The sequence below is a fragment of the Oncorhynchus keta genome, chromosome 11 (assembly GCF_023373465.1).
Source record: "Oncorhynchus keta strain PuntledgeMale-10-30-2019 chromosome 11, Oket_V2, whole genome shotgun sequence".
NCBI classification, from domain to species: domain Eukaryota; kingdom Metazoa; phylum Chordata; class Actinopteri; order Salmoniformes; family Salmonidae; genus Oncorhynchus; species Oncorhynchus keta.
The window spans coordinates 37,298,777-37,324,831 of NC_068431.1; the positions used below are offsets into that span (position 1 = coordinate 37,298,777).

Genomic DNA, 26,055 nt, shown 5'->3' on the forward strand with positions numbered 1-26,055 from the left:
GAAATACAGTACATTGGGTTAGCGCCAGCCTAGTGCATCAACTCCCATCAAAACAAAACACACTGAAAGTAGAGTAGTGAGCATTTTCACATTACAGCATCTAGTTAAATATGTTTGTATTGTCATATTATTATTGTCATATATGACAGTTTTGGTTGCACAAAACAAAACGTGTTGAACCAAGTGGCAAGTGATCCAATACACAGTGCTGCTCAACATAATTAATCTTGGCTCAACAAACACAGCATCGAATTGAACACATTCATGGGAACATGAGTGGGAAAAGTCTTGTAATCATGTATCTGTGATTCAGTAGATGCAGTAGGCCTAGTAGTGCATAAAGGGAAGGGCTGCCTACAGGATATTTATATCATAGGGGTGGCTGTCTAAACCTTAATGAACAGAAAACACATTAGCATAGTTTGATAACAATAACAAGCTCAGTAAACAGTGTTGGCCGTCTCCAACGGGATTGTCTTGTAAGATCATAGATCTAAATAAATAGGGAGCAAAAGTTTCTTGTTCTGTCCGAAGCTGATTAGCATGTTAAACTCAAACCAAGTGCAGCCAAATTAAATTGACCAACAAAGGTACAAACGTCCAATGCATTTTTTTTAAGAACTTGAACTTGACCGGCTAACTTCAAAACAAGTCATCTTAGATATTAACTGAAGAATTTATATGCCCTAACCCTCATAAAAATCTAGGATTTTTTTCCAACGGGATGCAACTTCTGCCTCCTTGCTGTCGTCAGCCAATTGCTTCTTCCTTGCCACTCCTTCAATGCTGAGCAGCTCCAGGGCTCTCCAGAGTGATTGGCTTGCGAAGCCCCTGCAACCGACCAAAACTGGGGGCGTATTCATTACGCCGATTCTGTTGCAAAACGTTTATTCAACGGAAACATATGGAACGAAGCGGGGAGAGACCTACATTCATTTGTTCAATAGAAACGTTTGTGTTCATTGCAAAACACAACTGTTTGCAACTGTTAGGACTAATGTTTTCACACCTGGTAGATTCGAGGCTCTCCATCCATTCTGCTCAGGATGAGGGACTGGTATTTCTTGAGCTTCCAATCATGTGCCTCCTCTATCCTCTCCTCCCAGGGCACTGTAAGCTCGATGACGACCTGTACCTGCGTGGTGCCTCTAGACCAGAGAATGATATCTGGTTTGAGGCTTGTGCTGCCTATCTCCTCTGTAAATCTGAGCTGCTTCTTCATCAACCTCCTGATAGGCTGACAGCCATGTTCAGAGATGGATTTATAGGGAATGTTCTGTTCTTTTCAATAGTGTATCAACATGAGGGTTACCAAGTAAGAAGTACTTATTAATGCTTACTGCTGATACAGTATAAAGAAAAATCCAACATTGAGGGAGAACCTTTCAGAGGAAAATAGTTTTATCTTGTACAATCTGTGTTCCCCTTATCAGGAGTAGAGCACCTAAGAAAATACTTGAAATGGAGGATTCACCATTCTGGGAGAGTTCAGGAGATGGACAAGCCATTGTTTATTATTGAATAAAAAAGTAAATTAGCCACGATACGCCAAACATGTTCGACTTCCATAGATTTCAAATGGCATGATATTCTGTTTAAGTTATACAAAGCATGCTCAAACAATGAACAGTTTATAAATACAGTTATTTACCTTTCTGCAGAGAACACTTCAAAAACAAACACTTTCTCCTGTTGCTTTTCCTTCAAATGTAAAATAGTTCTTAGAAACACAAAGTGAATGATGGGTTCACACCAGCAGTCCTCAGATCACACACCTCGGAATACAAAACCATTTACAAACATTTGGATAGGTAGCATGCATACAAAAATAGACACGTGTTTCTGATCAATGCTTCACAATTTACAATACTGGTTTATTATTGCCAGTCCTCACCTGTCTTTCTGTCTCTGTGCACCAGTTACTGTTTATTATAAGATAGAGATTACGCCCTGCAGCCATCAACTATTTATGTTCACCCAGTTTTGGAGTGGTAATACTTTCAGAAATCGCTGAGGCACAACACTGAAGTTGAAATTATATCTCCTTAGATTTTGTTCTGACATACCAGTTGTGCGATATCCAGTTTATGAAATAAATATATATGATTAACATACTGTACACTCTCATAACACACAGACATACATACTCATTTACCATTCACACATGCATAACATAAACATTGTAGACATCAAAAATACAATTGCTTATTATAGTTAGTTTAAGATCAAGATTCATTGTAGTGTTACTGTACACAACCCTGGCATAGTCTTCAGAACAGACAGTACTGTACAGAAGCAGAAGGTTCTAACATGGCCATGCAGGTGAGCAGTGAGTTAAAGGGCGCTCCACTAATGCAGTCTTTCAGATGAGGGGACATATCCAATATCATCAAACCAGAAAAGGCTGTGGAAGTCTTATGTGTCTTCTCGAAGCTTACTCTTCATAAGTCAAACAATACTGTCCTTTACAGACAATGTTCTGAGAGAGTGAGAGAGATAGAGTGGACAGAAACCCAGAGTGAGATGAATATGTATCCAAGAGCTTTTCTGAAACAGGTGGAGGGGAGGTAGAAATAAAGACACAAAGGGCAACATCCTCATGCAAAACAGCATTGAACTGTGCAAAAAATACCATAAAACTCAGGCCATGTTTCAATCAGATCAGCGCTAACAGACAAACTCATAGCTTAATATTGCTTTTATTTAGCCGTGTCAGAGGTGTAACTGCATTCGTGGACATTGCCATTGGATGCACTGAGTCACATGAGTAGAAATCCCATGCAGCCGTGTTACAAGTTTGAACACTGGATTGTGTGATATAATCTATACCTGGATTAGGCTGATATAAATCATTATTATTTTGTTTAATGAATTGTCAATTTGAGTGTCATTATTCCTATATAACCTACACTTTCTCCTTCTGAACTTCTAACGCGGGTGGGACATAAGGACGGGTGTGGTTTTTGTGACAACGACCACAAGCGCAGCCGCTCACCGACTTAACAGCTCCAACGCAGATACACCTCCGACGTGGCCTAAACAAAGGCAATATTAAGGTATGCGTTTGTTGAATACCGTGAGTTAAAGCTAATCTGATTCAATCCCGGCCTCACTATATTCTCCAGTGCAATTTATGTTATAACTTTCCTTTAACAATGTCAATGAGAAGAAGACTATTATTGAACTAGAGTTTAATTACTGAACATGCATTGCACGATGCAATTATTGAATATGTTATGGTTATTTTGATCACTGAACAAACTATTTTGCATGAGGGAAGGTCGTTAAAGGTAGATGTGGGCATGCAGAGAGAGAGTGAGATTGAGTGAAAGAGAGAGGTAGAGAGGGGTTAATCCTGGTTGTTGTGGCTGTCTTCCAGGGATGTGGGCATGTTTGGGCTAGGGCAGTAAGGGCACGTCCCTTGGCAGGATGAATTTGGTGACTGATGGTGTGGCTGTGTCCATGGTCCGTTCCACACAGGCTATCCTAAAAAACCTAACGACGGGTCAGAGTCCTGAAGAGGGACATTCTGTCAGGGGGAAAGAAGAGTATGATTTAAGATGTGATACACTGTATACAGTACATAAACAGTACACACACTGTACACACTATATTCTATAGGTCCTGTCATCTATCAATCAAATGTATTTTATAAAGCCCTTTTTACATCAGTAGATGTCACAAAGTGCTTATACAGAAGCCCAGCCTAAAACCCCAAAGAGCAAGCAGATGCAGATGTAGAAGCATGGTGGTTAGGAAAACTAGGAACCTAGGAAGAAACCTAGAGAGGAACCAGGCTCTAAGGGGTGGTCAGTCCACTTCTGGCTGTGCAGGCTGGAGATTATAAGGATACATGCAATTAAGGTCAGATCGTTCTTCAAAAAGATTTTCAAACGTTCATAGATGACCAGCAAGGTCAAATAATAATCACAGTGGTTATTAGAGAGAGAGAGAGAGAGGGGGAGATGGGGAGAGAAAAAGAGAGGGGGGGGGTTATACCTTGAGCGCACTCTGTAGGATGCGGAGACGGTGCAGCTTTTCGCTGAGCAGTGGGTCATTGACGCGGCGGACAAAGGAGCGTTTGTACTCAAGGCGGGCGGAGGGCCGGTGGTCTCCCATGGAGGACAGGTTGGCCCTCTCCAGGGCCCGGTACAGGTCCCCCAGAGAGTCCGCCTGGGGACGGCCCTCTCTCTCACGGCCTGAGGAAAAACAGAGTCACAATACATGGCATTCACCGGCTGGCACCACACTCAACAACAAAAACAGCAATATGCATGTGCATCAAGATCTCTCATTCCTGGAAGTTCAGAACAATACTGCATTTCCTCATAGGCAGGCAGAACACACACAGTAAGCTGCTACAGTGGAATGTCCCATGCTATCCTTTACATATACTGCCCTCTTATGGTGCTATTGCCACATAGCTCTTATCTTATCTGGCACCCCTTCAAATGAGTGGATTCGGCTATTTCTGCCACACCCGTTAATGACAGGTGTATAAAATTGAGCACACAGCCATGCAATCTCCGTAGACAAACATTGGTAGTAGAATGGCCTTACTGAAGAGCTCAGTGACTTTCAACATGGCACCATCATAGGACGCCACCTTTCCAACAAGTCAGATTGTCAAGTTTCCAGAGGTGTCAACTGTAAGTGCTGTTATTGTGAAGTAGAAACGTCTATGAGCAACAACGGCTCAACCACAAAGTGGTAGACCACACAAGATCACAGAACAGGAATACCGAGTGCTGAAGCACGTAGCGCGTAAAAATCATCTGTCCTCGGTTGCGACACTCACTACCGAGTTCCAAACTGCCTCTGGAAGCAACGTCAGCAAAATAACTGTTCGTCGGGAGCTTCATGAAATGGGTTTTCATGACCGAGCAGCTGCACACAAGCCTAAGATCATTTTGGGGGTCAGCAATACGTGTGTTTTGGGGGTCAGTTGTGAAGCTGTGGGGCTGGGCCTCTTGAAGTGTATCATGCAGTATTTGCTGCGTGTTTTTGTGTTAGAGTCTATAGAGGGAGTAGTAGAGACAGTGAGTGATAGAGTGGCAGAGAAATTAGGACAGGAAAAAAGGCCCCTTGGGCATGTTTCTTTGTCCTCTTCAAAATTCAATGTTAACTTGGGCTGAAAGGATTCTCCCTCGCCCAACCTCCCCAAACACTGAGGTGGGGCACAGCGATGTCTCTATCATGTCTGTGTGTGTGTGTGTGTGTGTGTGTGTGTGTGTGTGTGTGTGTGTGTGTGTGTGTGTGTGTGTGTGTGTGTGTGCGTGCGTGCGTGCGTGCGTGCGTGCGTGCGTGCGTGCGTGTGTCTGCATGTGTGGAAGACATCGAGGAGGGGCCCGGGCTGCCAGGATGAATTAGTGTCAATTAGGACACTAAGATTTCCCCTCACTTTAGAATAGTGTCCTGGAGATCTGTAGGGATGGGGGATGGGGCTGGTCTAAATCTCAGACAATCAGCAATGTCTGTGACACAGACTGTGTCTGAACAATGCCTATAATTAGCAACATCATTCACCATTGGATACCAGGTTATAACCCTATAAGTACTAATTTCCATGTAAGTATATAAAACTATTTTATCCTAGAATGTAACAGGGAGAGAGAGGTTAAGGTCGTTGTCCCATCTCTTTCTTCTCTGTCTCATGGTGCCATGTCTCTCTATCTCATGGTGTCATGGCTGTCACGTCTTTGTCCTGTGTCTCAGTCATGCCTTAGTAATGTCTCACCTGTGTCTCTGGCCAGCTGGTAGTGGTGGTGGTCCCTGTGGTCAGAGGCGCTGGCCGAAGCTGAGAGAATGGCATGGAGCCCACTGTCTCGGGGCAGAGTGAAGCTACGTTGTTTCCCCACAGCCTCTACAGGGACACTGGGGCTGAGTTGCAGGGGCAGTGGGCCATAGTGCTCCTGCAGCAGGCTGCGCTGGGCAGGGAGGGTTGACTGGCGGCGGTACTCCACAGACAGACCTCCTCCTCCAGGGGAACATAGCAGGGCCTCCTCCAGGGGCAGGGGCAGTGTCTGCAGGTAGTGGAGCCCCGTGCTGCCCAAGGGCGTCTCAATCAGGTCCTGCCACGAACGCCGTTGGCTGGAGGACTTCTGGCCAGGCGAGATGCCGCCTCCACTGCTGCTGCCCTCCTGTGGCTCGGGGTGGAACTCCTCATGAGAAGAGCGTGACTGGAAGGTCTCAGAGGAGGAAAGGCGGCTGTGTTTGGGCTCCAGGTATGGACTCATCTGGGACACCTACAGATAACCAGACAGAGAGATGTCATGGCATAGCATTGTGTCATGACGTTGGCCTGGGGGTAGGTTTATGACAGTCATAAATATCTCTTCCCCCCTTTTCCCTCTCTCTACCCTACTGATGTGACATTTGAAAACGCCTTGCTTAACATAGAGATTCTGGGAACATCAGAAGGAAATTAACTATATTCTGGTAATCCGACCAATTGAACATATGTGGTGGTACTTAATGAATATGATGTCAGTTCGGTTGTCATCTGAGACATTCTCATCGATGATAGGATGACATAAACTCTACAGTGGAAAGTCTACACATCAGAGTTATCAGATTCACATGGAATTGTTGTTCAATTTAAATGTTTGAATATACAATTATTGGTGAAAAGATTAAATGTAATTTTAGCTTCCAAATGAGAGATTTGGGTTTTCATAAGGTTAGGGCTCTGCTCAATCAGTGGCCCGTCCCTGTGAAGAGACATGGGTTTCAAACACACCCTTCTCGCTCCACTATATAAAGCCTTGACGAAAATGTAACCTCCTGTTCCAAGCACGTGAGGTCTGCAGCCTCTGCGTTAAAAGGACTAACATGTCAACTACAGAACTAAGCAAACCTCAGCATGAGCTTTGGTTGCGAATGGTATGAACTTTGAACTCTTATTCTCTACAGAAGTGATACCTCCTAGCCGTTGAGTTAGCAACAGCAGCTGCAAACGCGGGTTAGGAAAGAACAGACAGAGTATCCCGTCTACCACACAATGACGTTACTACAATGTATTCAATTACCACCAGGGACATTCTTCAAAGGACTCGGTTGGGCAACACGGCCTTCCATCTACCACCAACCTACCGAAGGGCAGCTCAGAGTAAATATTTATTGCATTTTCCAAATGGGCAGTAATTTAGAATGCATAAGATACTGTATTTACAATAGCACAGCTTCGCCCTTTGTTCCTCAGTCTTCCCGCTCTTTCACTCAATCCCAGATCCTTTTCTTTTGTGTTACCAGCTGTCATATCTGTTCCGCTTGCTAGGGACGTTTTCCTTTATGACGTAATTTGTAATCAATGAATATTTTTGGTAAAGGGAAGAGACTCAGCTATAGAGGTATATCATGGCATTGTAACAATAATGTAAATAATAGGAGGATTAGAAAAGAGGGAAGAGTCCAGATTAAAACTATGCACAGAGTAGCTTTTCACAGAAAGAGTGACTTACCGAGGGGGGCCTGGGGTAGGTATCGTAGGGGGGAGGAGGGCTGTCCTGTTTGGGCATGGTTGAAGGCATCTCCATATCCTCATGGTCACTTTCACTCCAGTAGTCTGGTCATGATGACAAGGATGAAGCAGAGAAGAGGACACGTCACCATCAGAAAGAGACAATGTGGGGGGATTTTCTAAAGTAGAACTAGGGCAAACGAAGCAGCTCTTAGCCTCTATTATTGTCAACTATATTAATGTGTATTGACGTATTCTCACCCTGGTCCTGTCGGATCCTCTCCTGCTCCGAGTAACCTGCCACTGCCATGGTCAGACGACTCAGCCACCTGTGAGGGAACAAAATTAATGACCCCATTCCAAATCTCACACACCATTCTGTTATCTCCTGCTGTTTTTGCATCTCACATCAGCTCACCTGGTCATCTGCCTAGCCCTATTTGTCAAAACCGTTCAGTTTTTCTCACCTCCTTGTCTCTGCCTGTCTCCCCCTCCGTGTTAGCTACAGTAATTATGTCTGACAGTGACTCTCACCTGTTCATGTCATCTGCATTGTCTGCTGCAAAGTAGAAACTCTTGATCTTTGGATGGCAGGCCTTGAAAGCACTGCAACACAGAAACATGCGGTCAAGGACAGATTATACCATACGGTAAATAGTGCTGAGCGGTTAGTGCTTTTTGAGGTCGGTTAGGTTCGGTTTCGGTTTGATTATAACAAAAATAATCACGTTTTTTGGTTTCGATATTTTTTTAATACATTATGAAATACAGCTTTTTAATGGACATTCCAAAGCCAAAAATAGTGGGCATTTAATTGCCAAAACATTTGAAACATTCCATTGTCTCTGTCACGTCTACATTGGGTAGACATTCAAACCCCCGAGCTGACAAGGTACACATCTGTCGTTCTACCCCTGAACAGGCAGTTAACCCACTGTTCCTAGGCCGTCATTGAAAATAAGAATTTGTTCTTAATTAACTGACTTGCCTAGTTAAATAAAGGTAAAATAAATAAATAAAATCAATAGAAAAACAGGAAATTACTATGAAATAATAAAATATTTCAGTTATGTGTATCACTTTGTTTTATTTGATGACTTTATTATCTTTCATTTCTTCAAGTCATCTCATCTCTGCTCAGGCACTAGCAGCCAAACCTAACTTTATCTGTGTGCTCCCCATACTGTACTGTCTTTAGTTATCCTATTTAGCTAGCCAGCCTAAGTAGCCTATGCTGCAGAACTGTCTGACAAAATCATTTTACTAGTTCTTCAACGTAGATAAGATATACTTTCACGAACTGTCTCTGTCCCTCTCGTCACTGTGTTGTGAACATTCCTCTCTCATGTGGTCTGTGTTTATCTAACCCAGGGTTGCCAGGTCAAGCAAGAAATTAAGCCCAATGACCACTCTAAACCCACCCAAAAGACCTGAAAACTAGCCTCATTTTTCTATATACAATAAAGCCCTTTTCCATAATGTTATCGAGCCAATTAACCAGTTATGCATTAGGGGGCGCTATTACAATTTTTGGATGAAAAGTGTTCCCGTTTTAAACAAGATATTTTGTCACGAAAAGATGCTTGACTATGCATATAATTGACAGCTTTGGAAAGAAAACACTCTGACGTTTCCAAATCTGCAAAGATATTATCTGTGAGTGCCACAGAACTGATGCTACAGGCGAAACCAAGATTAAATTTCAAACAGGAAATGCCCCAGATTTTGGAGGCGCTTTGTTCCAATGTCTCCTTATATGGCTGTGAATGCGCAAGGAATGGGCCTACACTTTCTGTCGTTTCCCCAAGGTGTCTGCAGCATTGTGACGTATTTGTAGGCATATCATTGGAAGATTGACCATAAGAGACTACATTTACCAGGTGTCCTCCGTCGAAACTATTGCGTAATCTCCAGGCGCGTGCATGTTTCCATTTTGAAGAGAAGAGACACTAAACTGCCATGAGTGACTTATCATCGAATAGATATGTGAAAAACACATTGAGGATTGATTCTAAACAACGTTTGCCATGTTTCTGTCGATATTATGGAGTTAATTTGGAAAAAAGTTCGCGTTTTAATGACTGAATTTTCGGGGGGTTTTCTCAGCCAAACGTGATAAACAAAACGGAACGATTTCTCCTACACAAATAATCTTTTGGGAAAAACTGAACATTTGCTATCTAACTGAGAGTCTCCTCATTGAAAACATCCGAAGTTCTTCAAAGGTAAATTATTTTATTTGAATGCTTTTCTTGTTTTTGTGAAAATGTTGCCTGTTGAATGCTAGGCTTAATGCTATGCTAGCTATCAATACTCTTACACAAATGCTTGTTTTGCTATGGTTGAAAAGCATATTTTGAAAATCTGAGATGACAGTGTTGTTAACAAAAGGCTAAGCTTGAGAGCCAATATATTTATTTCATTTCATTTGCGATTTTCATGAATAGTTAACGTTGCTAATAAGCTTGAGGCTATACTTAAGATCCCGGATACGGGATTGCTCGTCGCAACAGGTTAAGAAGGAATATCATTGTATCTTGTAATGACATTAGAAGCAACATTTGGGTTTCTTCTAAATATGAATTATTTTAGTTTCCATACTATAGTTTCTATACTATGCGTTGTGCATGTAACATGAAAAATTATGAAAGTGTTTTAGTCTTGTGAGGGGTGTGATTTGAGAAGCTATAAGAGATAATTGTTTTCCATGAACTTTGCACAGGGAGTAGTCACCGCCCTGGAGTGACGTCAGGGAGCATGCTATCCTGCCGGAACCACCCCTTTCCAGCAAAAGGTATAAATGATGGGTTTTAAAAAACTCACATTGGACCAAAAAAGCATAAAGCTGCAGCTGCGCATTTAAAGTGGTTTGAACTTTGAAACTCAACACGAAGTGAAACTCACCTCCTCACAATCATTGGTACGGGTGATTAGCTGTTCTAAGTAAAGTATTTTTGAAAGCGAATTTAAGTAGGATCATCCTGTTACTCTGCTCAAACCATTGATACAGCTGGCTAGCCTATCTTCAAAGAAGCCTCTTCCAGAGTGAATGGAAGGAAAGTCAACTCTGTAGTTCTGTTCAGGACTACACGACAAGTCACCGGATACCGAACAACTACAAAGAAGGACAACAGTAGAAGACTTGTTGGAACCATTTCGGACAATAGGAGCCTTACAAGCATGCTGCGAAAAGGACCAACGCCCTTTCCAAGGCTGCCCTGTTTACCGAGAGATCCCCGGGATTTCACGTAAATACATTCATGATTTCTTGCTCAAAGTGGGCGGCTGTTCGTGTGCAAAGTATTTGGTTACTATAAGTGAGAGTAGTTTCTGAATGTACCAAATTTTAACAATGTTGTTGTCATTCCAGTAGAGACTGGTTTTCAGTGTATTACATCTCCAGTCAATAACCGGTGCAGAGTGTGTATGTTTATCCTGTGTCCTATTTAAGTAGCTAATAAATAAATACATTTGTGTTGTAGTGAATCATAAGTAAGGCTCAGGTTTTTGCAGATGCAATGAGGTTACGACTGTTCAGAATGATGATATGATACGAGGTCATGATTAATAAGTTAACTGTTTATAGATGTGATAGGTAAAGATCTTTTAGAGTTTAATTCGGGAGATGGTAGGAAAATAAAGATTAAATAAAAAAATTAAAACTAGTTAAAGAGCACTCTCGTGTTGCCCCAGATCCTAATCAGCTAATTGTTACAGGGTAACAATTAAAGATAATTAGTTAATTTGATGAATAACCACCTTCAGATTAATATTAAAGACAAGTCATGAGAATATGTACAGAAACAGTCAAAAGTCTGGACACACCTACTCATTCAAAGGTTTTCTTTATATTTACTATCTTATACATTGTAGAATAATAGTGAAGACATCAAAACCATGAAATGTAAATTTCGGTGTTCCTCAAGGTTCTGTTTTAGGACCACTATTGTTTTCACTATATATTTTACCTCTTGGGGATGTTATTCGAAAACATAATGTAAACTTTCACTGCTATGCGGATGACACACAGCTGTACATTTCAATGAAACATGGTGAAGCCCCAAAATTGCCCTCGCTAGAAGCATGTGTTTCAGACATAAGGAAGTGGATGGCTGCAAACTTTCTACTATTAAACTCGGACAAAACAGAGATGCTTGTTCTAGGTCCCAAGAAACAAAGAGATCTTCTGTTGAATCTGACAATTAATCTTAATGGTTGTACAGTCGTCTCAAATAAAACTGTGAAGGACCTCGGCGTTACTCTGGACCCTGATCTCTCTTTTGAAGAACATATCAAGACCATTTCGAGGACAGCTTTTTCCATCTACGTAACATTGCAAAAATCAGAAACTTTCTGTCCAAAAATGATGCAGAAAAATTAATCCATGCTTTTGTCACTTCTAGGTTAGACTACTGCAATGCTCTATTTTCCGGCTACTCGGATAAAGCACTAAATAAACTTCAGTTAGTGCTAAATACGGCTGCTAGAATCCTGACTAGAACCAAAAAATTTGATCATATTACTCCAGTGCTAGCCTCCCTACACTGGCTTCCTGTCAAGGCAAGGGCTGATTTCAAGGTTTTACTGCTAACCTACAAAGCATTACATGGGCTTGCTCCTACCCATCTCTCTGATTTGGTCCTGCCATACATACCTACACGTACGCTACGGTCACAAGATGGTCACAAGACGCAGGCCTCCTAATTGTCCCTAGAATTTCTCATTTCAAACAGCTGGAGGCAGGGCTTTCTCCTATAGAGCTCCATTTTTATGGAATGGTCTGCCTACCCATGTGAGAGAAGCAGACTCGGTCTCAACCTTTAAGTCTTTACTGAAGACCATCTCTTCAGTGGGTCATATGATTGAGTGTACTCTGGCCCAGGAGTGTGAAGGTGAAGGGAAAGGCTCTGGAGCAACGAACCGCCCTTGCTGTCTCTGCCTGGCCGGTTCCCCTCTCTCCACTGGGATTCTCTGCCTCCAACCCTATTACAGGGGCTGAGTCACTAGATTACAGGTGCTCTTCCATTTCCGTCCCTAGGAGGGGTGCATCACTTGAGTGGGTTGAGTCACTGACGTGATCTGACGTGATCAACTCTCTTGGGTTGTGCCGTGGGGGAGATCTTTGTGGGCTATACTCGACCTTGTCTCAGGATGGTAAGTTGGTGGTTGAAGATATCCTTCTAGTGGTTTAAGAAGTGAGGGGGACATAATCATATATATAATTTTTTATCCAGTCAGGTAAACACTCCAAACAGGATACCCGACCGTTCGGAGGCATCCGCATGGTCCTAAAGCACAACGTTGCTCAGTTTTGTATCACATTCTAATTATAAAACAGGGGGGACAAAAATGCTATTTCAGAATGTGGGGGGACATGTCCCCACTGAAACGTGCACCCCTGGCCTAATCTGACAACTGTTACCATCAATCTAATGCATTCATAATAACACAAGTCTACAACAACAATAAACTGAAGTCATAGGCTATTTATTAAATTGGTTTGCCAGCTCCAGGTAGGCTACACAAGTGACACAAATTGATTTGCAATAACGCCAGTGATATCATCATTTCAACATGTTTATTTTATTAAATGGTAGCCTACAATGGCATATACATTAATAGGCTACTTGATGGCCAACATAGGCAAATGTATAATTCTCCACATTAGCCTAATGTCAGTTTCATTGAGGACTTTTCTCCATAAAAACAACCATGTGAGGGAGTTCCATAACTTGCATTTCAAATCTTGGGCAGCCTCTGAGACCCAAGGACTGAGCATGCATAAAGCACTTCGCTTGATACCGTTTTATTTAAGCAGTCAACATTAGAATGCAGTTTAAACCACCTCTGAGCGAATGTATGCGCTCTAGTGTGCCTAAAGTCATTTTCCAGTACTTTTTCTCCATTATTTCTTGATGTGCATTAGTTCTAGTGTAATAATATGTTTTATGGAAAAAAGGGTTAGAAATAGGTGTCTCCATACTGACAATCTAAATAGCCTACCTACAACTGGGAAAAAGTTTTCACAATGTGCACGCGTGCTGCTCTCTCTCCTCTCGCTCACATGACACAGCCAATAAATGTAATGCTCTGTCAACACACACACACGCGCACACAACTGTCACGCCCTGACCTTAGCGAGCCGTTTTATTTCTCTATTTGGTCAGGGTGTGATTTGGGGTGGGCATTCTATGTTGTCTATTTCTTTGTTTTGGCCGAGTGTGTTTCTATCATTGTCTCTGATTGGGAATCATACTTAGGCAGCCTTTTGCCCACCTGTGTTTTGTGGGTAGTTATTTTCTGTTTAGTCTCTGTTACCTGACAGAACTGTTCGCTTTCGTTTTGTTAATTTGTTTTAGTGTTTTTTGATAATGAACATCATGAACACTTTTCACGCTGCGCTTTGGTGGACTCCTTCCGACGACAGGCGTGACAGAACTACCCACCAAAGAAGGACCAAGCAGCGTGGTCAAAAGGGCGAGTGGACATGGGAGGAGATCCTGGACGGAAAAGGACCCTAGACGCAGGCTGGGGAGTATCGCTGTCCGAAGGAGGAGATAGAAGCAGCAAAAGCGGAACGGAGGCATTACGAGGAGTTGGAACAATGAGGCAAGAAGGAGAGGCAGCCCCAAAACATTTTTTTTGGGGGGGGGGCACACAGGGAGATTGGCAGAGTCAGGATTCAGACCTGAGCCAACTCCTCCTGCTTACTGTGGGGAGTGAGTGACCGGTCAAGCACCGTGCTATCCTGTTCTGCACACCATGCCTTCAGTACGCAACCACAGCCCGGTGCGCTCTGTGCAAGCTCCCCGCAGTGGCCGTGCCAGAGTGGGCATTCAGTCAGGACGGATTGTGCCGGCTCAGTGCTCCTGGCCTCCGGTGCGTCTCTTCGGCCCAGGTTATCCTGCGCCAGCTCTATGTACAGTGTCCCTGGTTCGCCAGCACAGCCCAGTGCGGCATGTTCCAGTTCCCTGCACTTGCCGGGCTACAGGGGAGTATCCAGCCAGGACGAATTCTGCCAGCTCTGCGCTCAAGACCTCCGGTGCACCTCCACGGTCCAGTGTGTCCTGCGCTGGCTCTATCCTAAAGCACACCGTTGCCTCATTTTGTATCACATTCCAAATATAAAACTGGGGGGGAACAAAAATGCAATTCCAGAATGTGGAGGGACATGCCCCCGTCCACCCGTCCCCCGTCCCCAGTGAAAGTTGCGCCCCTGCGTAAAAGTGTATCCATCCAGAGATCTGTATATAATGGCGAGATGTTATTGTCTCCGTCCTAACTATGGGAGTCGTTGTCCCAAAGGCAGGAAGGCAGGCGACATGTTTAAATCCAAAATAAGGCCATAGAAACGCATTGGGTTTATTTTGGACAGATTTTGGTGAGAGTAAAACCTCTCGCTTCGCCTCTTCCCCTCTGATCCATCTCTGTCCAAAAAAGAAAAAACTGCCCCAACGGATTATAGGATTATAGTTAATTACCACGTTTCTGAGCTAAACTAGGTTGATTATTTGCGAACTACAATTCGCATTTAGCCCAGCGTTCCACATAGTTCTTGACTTGATTTTTGTCTTGAAAGATTTCTCTAGAGAAACGTCACGCTGGGCTCACAAAAAACAAACTAAATGGAATACCAGTAATTGAACCGACGTCGGTCAATTAGTTGTTAAATAACAACAAAAAATGAAATGGCGGTTAATCGCTCAGCACTAACTGTAAGTATTCTGGGGCACAAACACAGGTTGCATATACTGAACATATATGCCAAGGTTCACACAGACAAACAGACTACAAGACTCACATATGAATTTATTGTATACAAACACAAATGCATGTACTCACTACTTCCTACGACACTCAGATGCACGATCCATCTTGAATTCTGGGAGACTAACAAAGCCCTCTGCCTTTTCATCCTGAGGGAGGAAAAAACATAATATCATACACTGTTCTGAGTCTGACAAACATTACTTTTCTGAGTTACAAAAAATATAGAGGGATGGTTAACATCTTCACAAGATAATCAAGAGAGGATGCAGAGAGGGAGTCACAGTACAACAAATTAGCAAGTTTGTCAGTATCACTCACACACTCACCTCCTCATTCATGTACCAGTATAGGCAGGTATCTTTCAGGATGAACCAGTATTTCTTCCACTTCTGGGAGAAGTAGCTTTTAGCATCCTTCTTTTTCCACAGCCAGCCCTCACAGTCCCCCTGCCCCAGGTCTTTACATGAGATACGCCTCTTACTGATGGAGGACAAAGAGTCACCAGCTGTAGGAAGGAGAGAGGAGTATCAATGAAACAACTGTATTGGGTGGTCTGCATCAGATTACATGTATGTATGTAGTGTATATTTGAAACTGTACATGCACTGTGGACTGTAGGTTTTGAATAACTCACCTTTACTCTTCTTCCTAGACCTTGAGCGCAGCGAGGATCGTTCAAACATCTACAAAATAACACACAGGAAAATGAGAGATATCAAACCACATTGATCTGTCTCCACTGTGCTCAGACCTCTATATATCTAATCATAATCACAACAAAAAAACACGTCAGTGTTGTCTCAGGGCCCTGGGACCAATGGGACTTACATGGTAGAGGGAGGCGGAGTCAGAGCCAGACGTGGAGACTTCCATCTGGAGGGCTGGGAGGAGGGCGTAGTGGGCGGGGCTGCCCTTGTCACTCTTCTTCCTGCTGCGCCCTGTCAGGTACTCCTCTGGCATGGCCTTGTCCTCACTCTGATTCACATAGCACAGCAGGGAGTTCTCTACCAGAGCAGGGGAGGTCAGCAATTAGATCACTTTGTCTAAGCCAATTGATTATATCGGCCTACTATGTGTACATCATTTCTACCTACTGAATATTCATTGTGCTGTCACTTTGTTACTACAAACTTTAAACAACAGCGAAAAACAAGCCAAAAGCCAATTCTAGAGATTGTGTAATGATTGCTTGGATGAAAAGGGACAGTTGTGTGACTTGTGGACTTAGTCATGTCATTAGGGCCTTGCGGCTACAGCGAGACCCCTGATGGACATCCTCCATCTGACTCTTATAGGCTAGTTTTGGGAGCCATGTCATTGGGGAGTGTAATTTATGTTTTGTGTAATCCTGTGGTGTGTCCAGGAATTCGGCTTTAGGGCTCTGAGGCTTTACTCAGTCTTGTTATTTAGACAAATGCCTAGGCTTCACTCTAACCCCATTATTGTACTGAACCAACAGAGCCATTTCCAAAGGATTGTCATTATTCTGATATTTGCAAGACATCTTCCCCCAAAAATTGAAAGAAATGTTGCCTTTAGGCAATACGTCAAGATACTGCCTCTTGCCAAATATATGGATAAATATAGCACCCTAAATGATGCTGAAAAGCCCAGGGGGAATAAACTGAATTGCCATTGGGAATAAAAACACAACATCACAGTGGCTGCCTCTCAGACTGAACCAAGGCCATTCGCTCTGTTCCTACTCTGGTTGCCACCAGGCCTGGCAGCAACCAATCAAACCAAGCAAATCTTGGGAAGAGCCTGGTTACAGTTGCCAAGGCAACGACATACCTTCAAGACCCAAAAGCAAAGAGAGAGAGAGAGAGGCAGAGAGTCACTGAGAGAAATGGGTGAGATTGAAAGAGAAAGAGAGTAGGAGGGTCTAACAAAGATACACAGAAAGAAGAGACCGGAAAAGAGGGACAGATAGAGAGGAGGATAGCTAATTCAGCATCATATCTATTATGCACTGAGCCCTGCCTGGCTGCTCAGCTTCCTAGTCCCTTGGCTAAGACATCTGAGATGGGGAGGCAGAAAACCCAATTATGAGAGATATCCACCCACTCACCTCTGCTGCTATAGCTCTCTCTTTCTGTCTCCCCTCTCTTTTTATCTCTCCCTTTCTCTCCATCCTGGCCTCCCACTCACCTCTCCTGCTCTCTCTCTTCAGCTTGGCCGGGTCTTCATAGTCTCCCACCCAGTTATATTCCACTGGCATGGAGATGGGCCTAAGCCTGCCTGGAGCACGCAGCACAGATAACACACAACATTATACAGACCTACCCAGGAAAATCTAAGAGCTACAAACAGCCTATATTAACAATACAGTGACACAAACATCACAAACACAGCAGGCATTGTATACAGATGTAGGATCATTCATTTTGCTACAACAGGAAAATAATCCTGCAGCAACAGGAAATGTGAATTATTATGTGTATTACAATTAATGAGCATTTTTGTAGGTGTTGATACATTTTTTTGTTAGGGCAAATCAAATCTGAAATGTTCAAAGTGAAGATTACAAACTTTAGAAGCATTTTTAAAACAGAAATACACTACACGTTTGCATTTCCTGCTCTGCAGGAAAATTGAGAAGAGTGATCAAATCTATAGGAAGTGCACCACCTGCATCTCTCATACAAACACACAGCCTTGGACTGCGTTGTAACATATGTGGGGGACAGACATCCCACATATAAACACACAGCCTTGGACTGCGTTGTAACATATGTGGGGGGCAGACATCTCTCATATAAACACACAGCCTTGGACTGCGTCGTAACATATGTGGGGGACAGACATCCCACATACAAACACACAGCCTTGGACTGCGTTGTAACATATGTGGGGGGCAGACATCTCTCATACAAACACACAGCCTTGGACTGCGTCGTAACATATGTGGGGGACAGACATCCCACATACAAACACACAGCCTTGGACTGCGTTGTAACATATGTGGGGGACAGACATCTCTCATACAAACACACAGCCTTGGACTGCGTTGTAACATATGTGGGGGACAGACATCTCTCATACAAACACACAGCCTTGGACTGCGTTGTAACATATGTGGGGGGCAGACATCTCTCATACAAACACACAGCCTTGGACTGCGTCGTAACATATGTGGGGGACAGACATCTCTCATACAAACACACAGCCTTGGACTGCGTTGTAACATATGTGGGGGACAGACATCCCACATATAAACACACAGCCTTGGACTGCGTTGTAACATATGTGGGGGGCAGACATCTCTCATACAAACACACAGCCTTGGACTGCGTTGTAACATATGTGGGGGACAGACATCCCACATATAAACACACAGCCTTGGACTGCGTTGTAACATATGTGGGGGGCAGACATCCCACATACAAACACACAGCCTTGGACTGCATCGTAACATATGTGGGGGACAGACATCTCTCATACAAACACACAGCCTTGGACTGCGTTGTAACATATGTGGGGGACAGACATCCCACATACAAACACACAGCCTTGGACTGCGTTGTAACATATGTGGGGGGCAGACATCTCTCATACAAACACACAGCCTTGGACTGCGTCGTAACATATGTGGGGGACAGACATCTCTCATACAAACACACAGCCTTGGACTGCGTTGTAACATATGTGGGGGACAGACATCTCTCATACAAACACACAGCCTTGGACTGCGTTGTAACATATGTGGGGGACAGACATCCCACATATAAACACACAGCCTTGGACTGCGTTGTAACATATGTGGGGGACAGACATCTCTCATACAAACACACAGCCTTGGACTGCGTTGTAACATATGTGGGGGACAGACATCTCTCATATAAACACACAGCCTTGGACTGCGTTGTAACATATGTGGGGGACAGACATCTCTCATACAAACACACAGCCTTGGACTGCGTCGTAACATATGTGGGGGACAGACATCTCTCATATAAACACACAGCCTTGGACTGCGTCGTAACATATGTGGGGGACAGACATCTCTCATACAAACACACAGCCTTGGACTGCGTTGTAACATATGTGGGGGACAGACATCTCTCATACAAACACACAGCCTTGGACTGCGTCGTAACATATGTGGGGGACAGACATCTCTCATACAAACACACAGCCTTGGACTGCGTTGTAACATATGTGGGGGACAGACATCCCACATACAAACACACAGCCTTGGACTGCGTTGTAACATATGTGGGGGACAGACATCTCTCATACAAACACACAGCCTTGGACTGCGTCGTAACATATGTGGGGGACAGACATCCCACATACAAACAAACAGGCTTGGACTGCGTTGTAACATATGTGGGGGACAGACATCTCTCATACAAACACACAGCCTTGGACTGGGTCATATCATACAGTATATGGGGGACTGACATCCCTCAAACAAATATGCGGTTTGGACTGGGTCATACCATAAGTGGGGGTGCAGTCCCTGCGGACAGGTGGAGGCCCGTGGTTCTGGTCGTATTCGTAGCAGTACAGAACAGCATCTTCCTCCACCAGAGGGAAACGTCGGCGACACTCCTGGTCCAGGAAGGAGTTGGGGGACTCAGAGCCCTTGGCCACCGGGATGTCAGTTTGGAGGTCGTCGTCACCTGATAGATTTCCCTTGTCGTCTCTGCAGCACAGATCATGGAGAGAGTCTGTTCGCCTATGGAGCATCGACTGTATTGGTAAACTTCAACAAAGTAATATACTACAAGGCACATAAATCCCCCCACAAAAGGGAATAAACTGACTAAATTCACAGAGTGAAGTAATTACACAGGTAAACCACTACACTTTTTCACTGCAGATAATAACATAAAACATAATCAAAGTACATTATACAGTGACTACACTGTGTAATCCATCAGGTAAAGCATACAGTATAAACAGTGACTACACTGTGTAATCCCTCAGGTAAGGCATACAGTATAAACAGTGACTACACTGTGTAATCCCTCTGGTAAAACATACAGTATAAACAGTGACTACACTTCAATCCCTCTGGTAAAATGTACAGTATAAACAGTGACTACACTGTGTAATCCCTCTGGTAAAACATACAGTATAAACAGTGACTACACTTTAATCCCTCTGGTAAAATGTACAGTATAAACAGTGACTACACTGTTTAATCCCTAAAGTAAGGCATACAGTATAAACAGTGACTACACTGTGTAATCCCTAAAGTAAGGCATACAGTATGTCAAAGTGAGGCAGCTGTGTGTGTACCTGGGGGTGTATGGTTCCTCGGGGGGCGGGGGGATGAAAAGGTCCTGCAGGGCACAGCTGTCCCTCCTGGAAGGGGTGCTCAGGGTACTGGTGGGTGTGGCCACACTGCTGCTGGGGCTCTGAGGGATGATGGGCTGTGAGGAGAGAGAAACCTAATCAGTTGCACAACTGAATGCATTCAACTGAAATGTGTATTCCTTATGTAACCCATCCCCTCTAAATCAGAGAGGTGCGGAGGGATGCCTTAATTGAAATCCACATCTTCGGCGCCTGGGGAACAGTGGGTTAACTGCCCTGCTCAGGGGCAGAATGACAGATTTTTACATTGTCGGCTCTGCGATTCGATAACCTTTCGATTACTGACCCAACGCTCCTACCCACCAGGCTACCTGCAGCGGGGGAGAGAGGGTGAGTTTTCTGACATACTGCTGTGATGTGTCGTTTCATAATCAATTACGATCAATCAAACCTTTAAAGCTTCAATATGTAGGAAATGCTAGTCTTGTTTCTCGATTGGAGAATGTCTAGAGGCAGTTTTAGGGAAGGGAAATTGATTTGATCCTTTGCATTTGATGAATTATAACGCATAAATCAATAACTGAATCTGGATATATGATGAAACGAGGAGGAGGAGGGTACAGAGAGGAGAAGAAAGGAGGCAGAAAAGAGGTAAAGGAGAAGGGGGAGGAGATGAGAGGGGATTAGGAGGCGGCAGAGCTCTGACGCGCTCCAGTTGGTCAGGGCCCCAGGGGGAGGGAGGGAAACAGCACTTAGCCCAGCGTGTGACTCAGAGGGGGACAGGGATAGAGTCACATATGCCCGTCTCATCTCCACACATACGCTTCCCTCCACGCACTAGTTCAGATACAACACCGATATGAAATCATTGTTTGGGGTAAAATATGACAGACAGACACACAGAGACAGACACATTCACAAAACGTCACTGCTTTAACGAGACCCACAAACATGGAATGCACTCTCCTGCTTGCATACTCACCATGCACAATCAGGCACATACTGTGCACATACAGAAGTTCACATGCCCTCTCAGTCATTAACCCACTGAAAAGATAGTGGTATACAGTACATAAATCACCTCTCACTAACACACAGGGCTCTATTTTAACAAACCTAACTCAATGGTAAATCTTGTCACTGGTGGTAGCGCTATAGGTCCTGGGTGTGTCAGAAATACTTTAGTTATTTTCACAGCAGGAATTATGAGCTCATAGGCTGGCGGGGGTGTGAAAGGGCTAGGTTTAGATTAATAAACAATTTGTAGGTGTGACGAGAACTTGGCCACTCACTGGTCAAACAATGTGTTCCATGGCTTAATCATTTAAAAAAATATATATTTCACCTTTAATTAACAAGTTCTCATTTACAACTGCGACCTGGCCAAGATAAAGCAAAGCAGTGCGACACAAACAACACAGAGTTACATATGGGATAAACAAACATACAGTCAATAACACAACAGAAAAATCTATATACAGTGTGTGCAAATGTAGTAAGATTAGGGAGGTAAGGCAATAAATAGGCCATAGTGGCGAAACAATTACAATTTAGCAATTAACACTGGAGTGATAGATGTGCAGAAGATGATATGCAAGTAGAGATACTGGGGTGCAAAGGAGCAAAAATATAAATAACAATATGGGGATGAGGTAGTTGGGTGGGCTATTTACAGATGGGCTATGTACAGGTGCAATGATCGGTAAACTGCTCTGACAGGTGATGCTTAAAGGTATTGAGGGAGATATAAGTCTCCAGCTTCAGTGATTTTTGCTATTTTTGCTGGAAGGAAAGGTGGCTTAAAGAAGGAGTTGGCTTTGGGAGTGACCAGTGAAATATACCTGCTGGAGCGCGTGCTACGGGTGGGTGTTGCTATGGTGACCAGTGAGCTGAGATAAGGCGGGGCTTTACCTAGCAAAGACTTATAGATGACCTGAAGCCATTGGGTTTGGCGACAAAAAAAGAAGCGGGGGCCAGCCAACGAGAGCATACAGGTCACAGTGGTGGGTAGTTTATGGGGCTTTGGTGACAAAACGGATGGCACTGTGATAGACAACATGCAATTTGCTGAGTAGAGTGTTGGAGGCTATTTTGTAAATGACATCGCCGAAGTCAAGGATCGGTAGGATAGTCAGGGGGTATGTTTAGCAGCATAAGTGAAGGATGCTTTGTTGCGAAATAGAAAGCCGATTCTAGATTTAATTTTGGATTGGAGATGCTTAATGTGAGTCTGGAAGGAGAGTTTACAGTCTAACCAGACACCTAGGTATTTGTAGTTGTCCACATACTCTTAAGTCAGAACCGTCCAGAGTAGTGATGCTAGATGGGCGGGCGGGTGCGGGCAGCAATCGGTTGAAGAGCATGCATTTAGTTTTACTTGCATTTAAGAGCAGTTTGAGGCCACGGAAGGAGTGTTGTATGGCATTGAAGCTCGTCTGGAGGTTTGTTAACACAGTGTCCAAAGAAGGGCCAGAGGTATACAGAATGGTGTCGTCTGCATAGAGGTGGATAAGAGAATCACCAGCAGCAAGAGCGACATCATTGATATATACATAGAAAAGAGTCGGCCCGAGAATTTAACCCTGTGGCACCCCCATAATACCGCATGCGGTTGTCTCAAGTTGTGTAGGTCATTGACAGTCTTTGAGTTGCTGGGGGCACGGAATATTCTCATCCTAGTCCACTGTGGAATGATACCAACTACGGTTGATTAAATAGCATACAGTAACGAGTATAACAAGAGTAAAAACATCCAGTGTTTGCTCAATATGTTCAGAGTGTTAGCAGTCAACATTGTTGTAATTGCCTTAAATATTTACACACCTCAAATATCGCCACTCCTCCCATCTCAGCGCAAGTGAAATGCCACCCTATTCAATATTTACTATAAAGTAACCACTAAAAAGGAGGACCTTCTTGATGCAATTAAAGCCTTTGAGTCTAGGAAAGGGCTGGATGACATACCAGTTAAGGTAGTATATCAAACCTTTTTGGTTGTACTCGGAGGACCGTTATTAGTATGTTTTAACCACTCCTATAAAAATGGTAGATTATCAGATACTCAACAAGAAGGTCTTATTTCACTATTACTGAAAGAGGACCCAAGTGGTATATATAAAGATCCAGTCCATTTAACAAATTGGAGGTCCCTTACACTTCAGTGTTGTGATACAAAAATTCTAGCAAAATGCATAGCGCATAGAATTAAAAAGGTACTGTCAGATATTATTAATCCTATTAATCCAGTTTTCTTTAACATAAACAATACATTGGAGATAGTATACAGTGCTTCTTCCATGTAAGAATGGAGGCCACTGTGTTCTTGGGGACCTTCAATGCTGCAGAAATGTTTTGGTACCGTTCCCCAGATCTGTGCCTCGACACAATCCTGTCTCAGGGCTCTACGGACAATATCTTTGACCTCATGGCTTGCTTTTTGCTTTGACATGCACTGTCAACTGTGGGACCTCACATAGAAAGGAGTGTGCCTTTCCAAATCATGTCAAAGTAATTTAATTTACCACAGGTGGACTCCAGACAAGTTTTAGAAACATCTCAACGATGATCAATGGAAACTGGATGCAGAGGGTCTGAATACTTATGTAAGTAAGGTATTTCCTTTTAAAATTATTTTTATACATTTGTCATCATTTGTCAATAGAACACTATGCCAAGTCTGGGAAACCAGGCCTGGTATTCATAGCTGACTTTGAAAAGGCTTTTGATAAAGTGTCCTATATTACATATATGATCTAAAAACTTATGAAACTTTTACATTACCGTGTGGTTTACCAATAAAATGGTCTGACGGGGAAGTGGATATACTCTGTATTCATATCCCGAAAGAAAGAAATGTTCTCAATACAATACATTTTAATAGAAAGTTAGCAAAAATAAATAAGATCTTGTTACCGTGGAAAGGAAAATATCTGTGTATTTGTAGAAAAATCACCCCGTGTCATATCCCAGTTAACCTATTTGCTTATGGCCCTGCCTACACCTAACGACTTGTTTTTCAATTATATGAGCAAAAAATATTACATTTGATTTGGAACGGCAAGCCAGACAAAATTAAACGGGCCAATTTATATAATTAATCTGAATTCGGAGGGCAGAAATGATTAAATATTAAAGCATTAGACCTCTCACTAAAGGCTTCAGTCATGCAAAAGCTATACTTAAATCCAAACTGGTTCACTAGCAGATTAGTAAAAATGGCTCACCCCGTGTTCAAGAATGGCCTTTTCCCCTTTATTCAGATTACAACCTCTCACTTTCACATTATTTGAAAATGAAATAATCTCCTAAATATTGCTATTTTTAAAATAAACCAAAGAAAGTTGGTTGCAATTTCAGTTTAATCCACCAGAAAAGACAGAACAAATATTACAACAAATATTTTGGTTAAACTCAAATACACTAATTGATAAAAAAGCATTATTTTTGGAGGAATTTTTTTTAAATGGTATAATCTTTGTAAACTATATCATAAATAGGACTATTTGAGTTATGTCACACATGCAGCTAACAAAAATATATGGAAATGTCTGCTCTATCCAAAATTTCAACCAACTAATTGCAGCAATGCCGCAAAAATGAAAGAGGCAAGATGAAGGGGGAGAAAGTAAGGAACTTGTCTGTCAGCCCTGCATTAAAGACCATAATTTGTTAAAGAAAATTGTGATGAATAAAATAATATAAGAATCAAAACATTTACATTTACAGCTGTGCTATACAGATTCAAAAATAGTTGGGAAGAGATTTTCGATGTAACGATTCCATGGCACTGATACACAAAAAAATGACAGATTTAAAACAGAGGTTTTTAAAAAATTTAAATGATTATTCCAAATTCTTGAAACCAATGGTATGTTATATACAGTGCATTCGGAAAGTATTCAGACCCTTTGACTTTTTCTATATGTTGTTACGTCACTGCCTTAATCTAGAATGGATAAAAAAATATATATATATATCAATCTACACACAATACCCCATAATGACAAAGTGAAGACAGGTTTTTAGAAATGTTTGCAAAGTTATTAAAAAAACAAAAAAACAGAAATACCTTATTTAATTGAGTATTTAGACCCTTTGCTATGAGGCGGGGGGGGGTTCCAGCAGTAGGGACTAGTCAGGATCAAGGGATAGATGAAAGGAGCAAAGTACAGAGAGATCTTTGATGAAAACCTGCTCCAGAGCACTCAGGACCTCAGACTGGGGTGAGGGTCACCTTCCAACGGGACAACGACCCTAAGAATACAGCCAACACAACGCAGGAGTAGCTTCCGGACAAGTCTCTGAATGTCCTTGAGTGGCCCAGCCAGAGCATGGACTTGAATCCGATCGAACATCTCTGGAGAGACCTGAAAATAGCTGTGCAGCGACGCTCCGCATACAACCTGACAGAGCTTGAGAGGATCTGCAGACAATAATGGGAGAAACTCCCCAAATACAGATGTGCCAAGCTTGTAGCGTCAAACCCAAGAAGACTCCAGGCTGTAAACGCTGCCATAGGTGCTTCAACAAAGTACGGGGTAAAGGGTTTAAATGCTTAT

At 43.0% G+C, this 26,055-nt stretch overlaps 1 protein-coding gene across 7 annotated transcripts in view; it reads right to left on the reverse strand.

The window, feature by feature from the left end:
• Positions 1–1,482: 1,482 nt before the first annotated feature.
• Positions 1,483–26,055, reverse strand: part of LOC118390760 (connector enhancer of kinase suppressor of ras 2-like) — a 50,252-nt gene continuing 25,679 nt past the window's right edge. For 2 of the 7 annotated variants that reach the window (XM_052457065.1, XM_052457064.1), the window contains exons 10-22: positions 20,480–20,613; positions 19,675–19,880; positions 17,381–17,470; positions 16,058–16,233; positions 15,864–15,912; positions 15,556–15,734; positions 15,302–15,375; positions 7,994–8,065; positions 7,721–7,788; positions 7,461–7,564; positions 5,738–6,245; positions 4,000–4,199; positions 1,483–3,529 (exon numbers count right to left, since the gene is read on the reverse strand). In XM_052457065.1, coding sequence (XP_052313025.1) covers positions 3,482–3,529; positions 4,000–4,199; positions 5,738–6,245; positions 7,461–7,564; positions 7,721–7,788; positions 7,994–8,065; positions 15,302–15,375; positions 15,556–15,734; positions 15,864–15,912; positions 16,058–16,233; positions 17,381–17,470; positions 19,675–19,880; positions 20,480–20,613 — 1,908 coding nt within the window. In that variant the 3' untranslated portion in view covers positions 1,483–3,481. Of the gene's footprint in view, positions 3,530–3,999; positions 4,200–5,737; positions 6,246–7,460; positions 7,565–7,720; positions 7,789–7,993; positions 8,066–15,301; positions 15,376–15,555; positions 15,735–15,863; positions 15,913–16,057; positions 16,234–17,380; positions 17,471–19,674; positions 19,914–20,479; positions 20,614–26,055 lie in introns of all 7 variants that reach the window. The other 5 variants (XM_052457063.1, XM_052457062.1, XM_052457068.1 and 2 more) reach the window with 3 other exon arrangements.